The sequence below is a fragment of the Varroa jacobsoni genome, unplaced genomic scaffold, assembly GCF_002532875.2.
Source record: "Varroa jacobsoni isolate VJ856 unplaced genomic scaffold, vjacob_1.0 scaffold_672, whole genome shotgun sequence".
Lineage (NCBI taxonomy): Eukaryota > Metazoa > Arthropoda > Arachnida > Mesostigmata > Varroidae > Varroa > Varroa jacobsoni.
Window position 1 is genome coordinate 72,294 of NW_019213574.1, and position 11,441 is coordinate 83,734.

Sequence of the window (11,441 nt, forward strand, 5' to 3'; positions counted from 1 at the left end):
AGGCCCGTTGAAAAGTGCCTCCCTAAGGAACACATTTGGATTTAACGCAGAAGAAATCTCCGACCCATTAGGGATCGACGGGCATTTCGGCGTGTACCGCGTCGTCTCCACTAAGTCTCATACACCAAATTGTGGAGATGTTTAGATACGATAAAATGGGAGAAAATTCGTCAAATCAAATTTCACTGCTGACTGGCGTTAGCCATATTCCTGGGCGTAGAGATCGTGCCATAGACAGCTATTTTGATAGCCTGACCAATGTATATCTGAGATCTCTATAAGAAAAGAACAATATGATGTTCTCTGAAGAGCAGTGGTCGATTATTGGCCACGTCCTCTTCTGCAGAGAACTGACAAGAGATTCGCAAAAGCAATCAAGGTCAAGGGCTCCTTGTCGATGGCCAGTATGCCGGAAAAACCAATCATTATTACTTAGTAACAGATACCTTCGAGATAGTAAGAAATAATCATTTTCTGTGCGTGCACGCCTAGTTTTCAGAACTTTCCTATGACTCTCTTAATGGCAGCCACCGAAGAGACAATGACTTCTCTGAGTTTTTTTAAACAGTTTGAAAACAAACGTCTTCTGTATGAGAGGGTGATCCAGTTCATTTCGGATCACGGCTCTCATCCAGAGGAATGGTAGAGTACGACGGCAAGCTGTCTTTTTATCTACGTCATACATCGACTACAGGTGGTGCGAACGTTGTCTGGGTTCATCAGTAAATTTGTATTGAACGCACGCCGGCCTTTATTACATACATGCCACTATACACGAGCTGAGACGGGGCGGCACCAGAGGTTGAGCCCCATAAGTCAAGCAATCCCCGAAAACTTCATCTGCACCGACGAGGGCATCAAGGCCAGTTTTGCCCGTGTATACAGCCGAAACTCATGTGCCACTAGCACTAAACGGTGCGGGCTTCGTTGTCCGTTCTGTGGACGAAGGGCTAAACACAAATCAAGCGTTTACCTACTACCGTATTTGGAAGTTTTCAAAAATCTATCCCGATGAAACAGTCCAGATTTGTAGAATTCGCCTACATGCCACATTAAGTTGCGGAATATACGAGGCATTAGCGATGTATGACGTCCAATTGCTGTCCTGAGTTCAGTGTCTGAACCGATCTAATGTACATGCAACGTGCCTGAGAAGTGAGAAATACGAAGAATGCGGTTATTATCATATACCGTAAGAACGTAGGCGAATCGGACGTTGGACTGATTGGGTCATTCATAGAACCTTGGACGATGCGACTACCGGAGAAAGTATGATCATCATCCTTTCTTGTTAAATATATTTTACTAAATCGCAGCATACGGCCTCCTCCATGATTGTACTACGTGTGATGTTCATATCAAAGGAATTCTTCAAAGAAGAAGAAGTTTCATTGCCACCGCTTTTGTAAATATTGTGCGAAACAAGCGTAAAATTGAACAAAGAAATTTTGAAGTGCCAGACTGAAACTTAATAAGTTAATCGAAATGGAACTTGATCCAAGCTTATAAAGATTTCAAGTGACTAATCGTAAATGAAAAATAATAAAAATAATAATATATATACTGAATAGATATATTCATTTATTTGTGTGTCCGTCAAATTTGAAATGACAACATTTTGTTATTAAACAAACCTATTGATGATTCACATTCAACAACGTTACGGCGATAAAAATGCTCAATTTAGCGATTAGCTAAAAAAAACCATACGTTTAAAGGTGTACAACAAATTTGTAAAAGTTCTCATTTTATTTCTTTCATTTTGAAAATTACCCATCTGAAAGACTTTATCAGTTAGCTACAGCCACGTGGCAGTGAATCACCAAGGTATCACAACTGCGACCGATAACAAATGCTAGATTGTTATTTTACTTCATTCAAACAGCCACATGATTCCGCTTTCTTCAACGCCGGCCATTAGCATGAGTAGCTGGAGCGAAAAACCTGCTACATCAATCAACAGAAACGTTCGATAGATTGAGGAACATCCTAATAATAAATTAGTTAACAAACAAAGGTTATCATAAAAATTTGCTAGTTACACATTGAGTTCTTCGACACGAGTTCTACAGAAGGAAAACATCGTATGAATGCAGCCTTTGTCAAGGTCATTGTAGGTTGGAAGATTTCAGCATGGGATGCTAAAACCGAACATAAGGAACTCATAAAGGCACGCGAGGGTGATGAAGATCACGTAAAGCGCGAGACATAAGACCCCCGTCAGGTAGTTCACCTGAAACGCCCCAGACAGTTACACAAGAGACAGTAAGCACCGAGAATATATGTGGTGAATTGCACAATAGGTAAATAAAAACGCGTTAGGTTACGAATAACTTTTTCAACAAAATCTAAACAATACTTTTACGTACCGGCATCTGTTTTATATCGGCCGAGTGGGGCCTCAACCCAGATGGTTGGACCTACCTTAGCTGAGAGCCTGAGCTATCCGCTACTTCTCGACTCTTCTATTAAGCACAATTTCAAACCAACTCTGCTTTTGATTTAGCATGTTCCTAAAAATAGCTATTCAATGGTCGGTTTTTGGTGTCGCGGCACCAGCTTACATGGCAAAATGATTGTGACCTAAAATATGGCAATATCGTAAAAGCCTAAGCCAAATATCCTAAACCTCAGATGAAGATTCCTTAAATATTAACCAAATAAATTTATACTATAGTAAAGTGAAAGTGGTTCCAACTTCCGTTATCGTTTTGAGATTGCTCCTTTGACAGCATAAAACGTTGTGCATTGAACGCAATCATCTTTCTGTCATGCAGCACCTACCTTCCATTTCATGATCACCATTGCGGAGTACAGCAGAGCAATGGTTGCCAACAGAGTGATCGAGGTGTATGTAAGTGCTAACGACTGAATCAATATTTCTCTGTGGAAAACAGAATCAAGAGAGGTTTGCAAGTTGGCCTTCACGCTCGTTACTAAGTATTTATATGTGCAGATCCTTTTCCACAATATAATCTAGGTCTGAATCTGTTGGTCAATCTTGTTACACAACCCAAGATAGAACAGGTCTTTTCTTTTGGAAAACGTCAATAATTTTTACTAAAAGAAATTTAGGATTACAAAATAGCCTCCTTCATGAAGATTGTGTCATACACGATTATGAATCTTTCGTTTTGCTTCATAAAGATCTTCCTCGGATTTTTTGGGAGTTGCATGAAATTTGACAATAACGTTGGCATTGATTTTGGGAAGGAGTACCGAATAATCCGACAAAACTTAACTTAGACGGACCACCTTATATATATATATATATATATATATATATATAAGGTGGTATCACAAAATGTTCACTAAGACGACAGAAAGGGTAGGCAAGTTTGTGACTTTTTTAGGTTGCTATAAAAATTGTAAAAATTTGCTTAAGAATATTTCAAGTTAACTAGTAGTTCTTGTACGAAATACACTAATAAAATGAAGTATTTATTCTCCATATTATATACCAATTTACTCGATTTTTGCCGACATTTTGACTGACCAACTAAAAGCTATAAGAGAACTCAGTTGATTAGGCACGCTAAACATGATCGGCTATCTCCTGTTATGATTTGCGTACCCCATGTCTTCCTGTCTTCAAAAAATAAAGGTCATGAAAATTAGAAAGAATATTCATTCCGCCGAAAAGCCATAAGATATATTCGTAAAAAAAAAACGGCGCAAGCCAATTGTTTTGTGCACCACTCAGAAAAGTGTAACGTACTAGCCTGCTCCACAGACACTGTGACAATTGCTGCATTTTAAAACCTACAAAGAAAAATATTTTAATTTTATGAAAAATTATTATCCGCCTCGGGGAATCGAATCCCGGCCTCTCGCGTCACAGGCGGGGATACCAACGGGGACTACGATTTGCTATGTACAAAATGGGTGTGCCAGATAGTTCACGTTTCGTTGTTAGTCACTAAATTTGCACCTTCTTTCCGCTAATGCGTATACACGTAATTAGAATTATTAGTTACCGATTAGCGATGACTGTTTTGGCAAGCCAAGGTGCGCCGAGACAGAAAAGGAGATCGAAGATGTTCGACCCGAGAAGACTGCACAGGGCCATATTGCCCTTTCCGCTTCTCGCTACCAGAACAGTCGCGAACAGCTTAAAAGAAGATTTCACCAGGTAGAACTACGTAAAGACAGGTAATGATATTGCGTACGCATGCAATTCTTCGAATGATTTCAGCAACAGAATAATTTAAAATAAAAAACAAAGAAGTTTAGGATACACACTTTCGAGTGTACACTTTAGAAGTGCACATGGAATTATTTGAAAAAGTATTGTTCGTGGCTGCACAGTGTTTTCAAGCAGAAGGAAGTTTACAACAAGATGAAAGATTGAAAACCGCCAGCTCCATCTAGTATCTTCAAATTGCTTTAAGCACTAAGCAATGTATCTAGCTGTGATTATTAAGAATAAATCTATATTTTGATTTTACTATATCTTATTGCCACTGACCAGGTTGTTTTTTTAAGTTAGGGAAAGAAGCTGCTAGAAAGTTCAAACTACCTCCGGCACGCTGGTGCCAGTAGCAAGGATGGTAAGCCCTGAAATCGTGTCTGGAACGCCAAGCGTGTATCCTCCGACGGTGACCATCCATACAGTGATGTAGGAACTCAGTCCAATCCATAGAACCGAAATCAAGAAGGTCAAAGGGTATAAACACCTGGCGAAACGACATCACGTCTTCAGAAGTTTAACTTACCGTTCACTGCAAAATGTACTCACAGTGGGATCCATAACTAGGCAATAAACACATCAGCAGTTTAGAATTGCCACTTGAATGTTTCGTGTCTGGTGCGTCTACCATTGTTACGCATTGCTTCAGACGGCCGGCTCTTTTCAGCACGAGACGACGTACGTCTACTCCTGGTTTTAAACCCAAATTACTTCACTAGAAATACTGTATAGTACATATGAATATGTAAGTATATATATATCCTTTTAGTAATTAGTAATAGGGTTCGGGACATTCTTTTTAGAATTTTTACCTAAAATAATTATTTTAAAATGTTTGTTAATTTAGAACTAATATTTACAGTTATAATTACTGTGTTAATTGTTAGAAGGCAAATACATGCCACATATTTTCAATTATACCGCAGCATCACAGGATCTACTACTAGTTCATCGCTTAGAAGGTTAAGAATCTTCAGGTAACCGGCCTGTTTCAACTAGGCGATTTTATTTTCTTAAGAGATCCACTGATTATTATCGAAATCGCCTTCGATGGCTAGCTAGACTATACGTACAACTTCTAAGTGCTCGTAGGATAGTTATGGAACAGATAGATTTAATAGATAATACAATCATTCTTTACGAATGGATCTCTTTATATTATTGTTTATATATATATATATATATTATAACTAACCGCCTTAAAATGAAGGAATACTAAATGTACATTAGTAAATAGAAGTTGCTTGCATCAATTTTTAACTGCCATACCTTAGGGAAAATCAATATGTGAAGAACATCTGAAAGTAATTCGCCGCCGTTCTAGAATCCAGTGAAAATGCTTGGAATCACATAACTTAAATAGAAAGATATTTCTAACAATAAGCTTTATTTGGACACCATGACGATTATATCGGTAGAAGGGCACGTTTCTTTGCAAAGTATTCGAAAAACCACGCAAGCGGAAGCGACCAATACGTCGTCAAATGTTTCAAAGCTTTCTTCGCTCTTTTGGGTACTGCCGGTCAGTTAGTATCGTACATTACGTAGGGAAAAATGGATTCGAATTATACCTAAAAGTCACATCTGGCTATTTTAAAAATTGGGTTATTTACAGTGCATGCTAAGCACCGCAACTGACCGTGTCAAAGCTAAGCATTTCAAAATATACAATCCGCCTCTTCGATCCTTTAGCCATTGCTAACGACTTCACATGGATGACGATTCGGGGTAACAGTTTTTGACAGCTACTTGTGTAGAAAATCAGTAAGCCTCCAAAGACAAAAAATATTTTGACTTCTTATATGCGTTAAGCACCGCTTTGGAGGGCCGGCGCCTACCAGCGACAAAATTGCGTGCATCTGCGTCGGCGTTCAAGCCCAGACCACTACGTATCACGCAGTCCCTAATTTTTTTTAAGCGAACACATAACCACTCCGTTGCCGTGAAGAGTACATTAAAACCTTTAAAAAGACAAAAATCTTATAACCCGATCTTCCGGAGTTGCGCTAGATATTTTTACATTATCCGCCTCTGGGTGTTCTCACAAGAATCATTTGCCAACGATTAAATGCCTAACTATAACAGTTGGCAGAGTGTGCCATATTTAGCAGGGTGAGTCTTTTTCTAGCTCTACATTCAACTAAAAAGCATCCGTAAGGCATGAACAACTCGACCTACCGAAGTTGTCCTCTGACATCAGGAATTGTGCACGTAAGGACGATATTCGCGGGCAGAAAAATAAGCCACGAAATTATTGCGAAGAACCCTCCATTTGGAACCTCAAAAATTGGAGATGGTAATTTTCTGTTATCATCGTCGTTGCACTGAGCCACTGTGGTCTCCTCCAAAAGAGCAGTGTATTCCGTTGATTTTACTTTTTTTGAGAGATATGCAATCTAAAAGGTTCAAACATAAATTGACATAAGAAAAAAGTGTTTATATCAGCAGTAGATAAAAACACGACAGTTCACATCGAAGTAGCTGTTAGAAACATCGCACAACTATATGGTTACAGAAAGGAGTCTGAACTGAGTTCGGCGAACTTCAGCAACTTGTAGTTTTTCTGAAAGCGATATGTATTAAAATTGATTTAAGCCCCCTATTCCACTGAAACGGACGTTGTATCTGTATTGAAATAGATTTAGATGTCTTTTACGTCATAATAGATAACTGTATTGCGCTCTTTTATCTATATAATTAATACAACACTTTTGATTTTGATTTCTGGTCTCTTCAAAGTCCTAAAATGAAGCGTCATAAATGAAAATAACACCAAATATCACTTCGTAATAGTTACGTATTGCGTGTGCAATAAAAACTTACCCCGTAATGCGCAACTTTGTCTAGACGCGTGTTAAAAAGCATAATGGCCACATACAGACCGTAAAATAACAGCAGGATTACTGCCTCGTACCTGGTCGAACAAAGGGAGTTAAACAAGGCAAAGTTAATAATAGTAATTATCATATGATCGATAAGGCCATGAGATACCCTTTTGTGTTCGCCGAAAGGTCACACATACACTGATGGGTCTTTGTCACATTTCGTACATTCTTGGCAGTTTTACTTTACATAAAGTGCTAGATAAAATGTGCGATTTCATTTTTTTTTGCTCAACTTCTACTTTTTATTGGAATGCAATATATTGCTACCTCGGTCGACACTAAATAGACATATCAGATAAATCATCGTTTTAATGAAAAAATATTTAATCCTAGATAATAAAAACGATGGCTTTGATCAATTTTCCGCTCAAATTGGATTAATATTTCCCACAATTTAACGTAGTGACCTACTCTCCAACCAATTGTGACCACAGTGACCAATTGTAATAGGTAAATATTTACCATTTTGTATTGCAAATTTATCACCCTACGATATTTCTAAATATAGCTACTGTTCGTTGGTAGAATTGTACGGAATTGAAAGAAAAGTACGCTTCGCGTCGTAGGAACGATCTAAACATACTCAGACAGAAGACTAGGTCGTTTAATTGATGCATAGTAGAGAATGAGTAAATTGTGCGACAAAAAAAACTCACGGAACCCCTGTGAAAACCGTTATCGCGAATTAAAAAACATAAACCAGTTCGTTCAAACATCGTTTTGTTTCGCAACCGTGATTTAACGGTTTTTGAAAGAACGGCGTCTTGTCCACATTTGCCTTTATAGCCCCGCCTTATTGCTAACCAGGCAGATTATGTGGAAATAATTGCTGCTCCTAGTTAAAGAATAGTATGCATTCTAGAAGCACGTAGCCTAAGATTACTACTTCAGGTTTAAGGTTTTAACAAAAGTAATCTGCTTTCAGTATCATTCAGAGAAATGGGAAAAATGTTTAGCTACTCAGAAATGTAGAATTGCTTGAGCAGATTAGCAAAGTAGATGACCTATGCGTGACTGGACCATAGGGTTACATATATTACAACTGAATTGTGATAAAAACAATAAAAGTAGCACTACACTTCAAGCGAAATTGTTTCCCAATCTTTATCAGGAGAGCTTCACAAAGTCCTTCGTGAAGTTTCACATTGATTAACTTTTTGTTTCTTGCACACAAAAAAAACCACAGTCTTTGATCTTATTCAACTGCAGGATGCGATTCGCATTAAAAATTTACTGGCTGGATTTAACAAAGTTGATACTTGAAATTTTATGCATGAGAACACTAGTAGATTTCATCATAAATCTGCGAATGCTTACCATGACACGAAGTTGTCCGAAATAATGATTATAAGAAGGGTGACGCTCATTATGTATACGACGCTGTCGCGACTTATCGGGAACCAGTCAATTTTCAAGTCCTAGATCGTGATAAACCATATCAATTAAGTTCGCGATGCCGTACTATAATTTTTTCCTGCCTGCGAGTACTGTTAGAAGTCGGAAAGCGCCGGTTAAATAATAGCTGTTAGCTATCCGCAGGAGAGTCGAAGCAGAATATGATTAAGTTTACGCAAATACTAAACAGATTTTTTAAAATTAACAGCTTTACGGTTGTGGGTTGCCGTCTGTTCTCGAAGATGATGTTCTGTTTCAGAAGACAGATACCTTTAGCCGGAGTATAGTAACAAACGTATTTGTATCAAAAGAAAAAAAGGTAGTACCTTAAAGCTGCATCATCAACTGACCTTTTTACCGACCGCTAGGCCAATTACTGCCGTCACACCAAGAATATTGAATACCGCCGATCCAACAATGGTGCCTAAGCAGAAAAGCAGAGAGAGCTTTACAAATATTAACCAGGATTATAGAATCAGAAGATCTGGCTGGTGCAAGTCAATGGAAATCTGCCGGCAGACATCTTAGAGGGCAAAGTGTAATATAAGTTATCGTATGTAACAGCTGTATCCGTACCAACTCCGATGTCACCCTCAGTGATAAACGAGCCGATGACAGAGCTGAATAGTTCAGGGGCAGAGGTTCCTATTGCCATGAAAGTCGCACCGGCGACATCCGACGAAAGACCGCAGGCTAATTATTCATTTGAAGACAATTGAACAAAACAAAGATCGTTTGAGAAAAACGTCGAAGGGGAACAGAATACACTGTGGACTTTTCAATGGCTATTATTTAGCTGCATCTTCATGAGGTGTGATAACACACCGAAATAGCTTGCCCAGTACCACGACAATATGGTTTGAAAGTAAAGGTGAAAAAGACAAAAACATCGAACTTCAGTAAGCCAAAAGGAACTCCATGCTGATTAGGCGGAAATTACCGCTGATAGCGGAAAGATGCGTCGTTTTCAGATAAAATTATACGAATTTACGTAGATAACGGTTTGCTTGCTCTATTGGATCTTATAAAAATACGTTTTTTTTTGTGGGAACATAAGGAAAACAACAATCAACGACGGCAGTATATGTTTAAACAGAACGTTTGGGATGTGTTCCTACGTTTGACATTTTGACAAGAAAAGTGCGGAATCCGATTTTTGCTCTTATACTTGCGATGTGAACGGTCTAGAAATCTCTACTTTTTTTTAAAGGTCTAACGGTCAGCTAATAAATTTCTTAACGCGATTCTTCGCAGAGCACGGGTTTTGCTAGAGCTATCTACAACACATAGGAAATTTTCTTTCAACCTTCTGCTTGCTGTACTCATGGGGAGATGAAGATATCGCCCCACACACGGTAGCCCAGCACGCTGCGCTTTATTAGGTTTTCCAGGCTTTTACAAGCATTAACATCCAAAGAGCCCTACGAAACCATTACGGCATATTGCCCAGAGTCTTCCTGAGCACCTGCTTATGAACTAAGATGCTTCTTCGTTCCAAAACTGCACACTTAAAAGTCTATTAACGACAGTGTTCAATATGTTTTATATCCTTTTGGTTGATTTAAAGTAGCTCCTTTAATTACTTACCATCGCTGGCAATTTCCAGGCTAGGTATAAAGTAGCGATTGCAAACGATACCCATTACGCCGCACATATAGAGAATTACAGAGATATGAATTGCGATCGCCCCAGTCGCCCTCTGCTCTTGCGTGAACAGGTCCTGCAGCCACAAGGACAATACAAACCGAAAAAACACGAGTACGAGTTAAGCTGATAGCTCGGAAAAACATCATTATATATTACACAAAAATAGGTGACGGTGTACGCGCAGTTCATCCAGAACCCACAGTGTTTAATACTCTAAGTCTACAAAGCTAGTTTAATGAAGCCAAAGACAGCCATCGATTCATCATTCATTTCGTCAAACGTTTTTGCATATGGCTTAAAAGTATCACAGAATAACTTTCATACAAATTTATTGAATCATTTGTTTCTATCATTTATGTTGAACCGAATAGCTAAGGAAATCGCGATGCGTCGAAGCTGTAGTTATCAATCCGTTACGCTGGTCACTATTTGTGACGTGACGTATATTGCTCCTAATGAAATTACTAGCAGCGTCTCGCAGTACGCTTGAAACCCTACAGATCTTTGTTATATTTAGATATCTATTTCAAGGTCTCTTAACGGTGCAAAATATGTTCCGTTTTTACAGAAAAGCATAATTCCTTTTCAAGTCATTTTAGCTAAGATAATTTTGCTGTTCTTACAGAATATCCTATTATCTGTATGAAACAAAAAGGGACTGCACGTGCACGCGGGCATTGGAGAGAAATTTTCAGACTTTTTATGAAAATGTGTGTATGGGCTTGTTTTGACAGCAAAACGCTGCGGGGCAAAACATCATGCCCTAGATCGACAAATTGCGTTAACGCAAAAAGCTGACCAAAGCTTAGCTCGTGCTATAGACTCCACCGCCGCTGCACTTTCTTATTAAATAAATAGAGTGGAAACGGCCGGTTGATTCGGGTATCAGAATACATCAACATCATTATGATCATATGCTAAAATATATAAAAAGTCATGTAGATCACAGTAGTAACCGTGATAACGCTAGGTTCATTACCGGCGGAAAGTCATTGATCGAGGAGAATGTACAGTTGGTGGGTACTAGAGGGTCCATCGTGACGTCTGTGTCGAGTAGCGGCCTGATCGAAGTCACTGTGGAACGCGTGCGCGAATTTATTTATCACTATTTTTTACTGCCATTAAATTGAAGTAGCTATTCGCATCGTTCTCAAGAAAAGATGCACGGAAATTCAAATGGTTCAGGAACACGATGAACGCCTTCTGATAAGTATAAGAAAAAGCAATTGTTAGAATTTATTCAAATCAGTAGCCGTATCTGGCCGTTCCTATGGCAACTAAATGTTGCGAGCCAATTATGATGCATTATAAAGGTTTCTATATAT

General features: G+C 38.7%; 1 protein-coding gene across 13 annotated transcripts in view; it reads right to left on the reverse strand.

The window, feature by feature from the left end:
* Positions 1 to 11,441, reverse strand: part of zyd (sodium/potassium/calcium exchanger zydeco) — a 30,326-nt gene that overhangs the window by 15,566 nt on the left and 3,319 nt on the right. For 5 of the 13 annotated variants that reach the window (XM_022836846.2, XM_022836849.2, XM_022836844.2 and 2 more), the window contains exons 2-12: positions 11,096 to 11,319; positions 10,057 to 10,189; positions 9,046 to 9,162; positions 8,820 to 8,893; positions 8,392 to 8,492; positions 7,013 to 7,103; positions 6,368 to 6,585; positions 4,520 to 4,676; positions 3,978 to 4,111; positions 2,785 to 2,884; positions 1,712 to 2,233 (exon numbers count right to left, since the gene is read on the reverse strand). In XM_022836846.2, the coding sequence (XP_022692581.1) occupies positions 2,129 to 2,233; positions 2,785 to 2,884; positions 3,978 to 4,111; positions 4,520 to 4,676; positions 6,368 to 6,585; positions 7,013 to 7,103; positions 8,392 to 8,492; positions 8,820 to 8,893; positions 9,046 to 9,162; positions 10,057 to 10,189; positions 11,096 to 11,152 (1,287 nt within the window). In that variant the 5' untranslated portion in view covers positions 11,153 to 11,319 and the 3' untranslated portion in view covers positions 1,712 to 2,128. Of the gene's footprint in view, positions 1 to 1,711; positions 2,234 to 2,784; positions 2,885 to 3,977; positions 4,112 to 4,519; positions 4,677 to 6,367; positions 6,586 to 7,012; positions 7,104 to 8,391; positions 8,493 to 8,819; positions 8,894 to 9,045; positions 9,163 to 10,056; positions 10,190 to 11,095; positions 11,320 to 11,441 lie in introns of those variants that run through there. The other 8 variants (XM_022836852.2, XM_022836853.2, XM_022836851.2 and 5 more) reach the window with 2 other exon arrangements.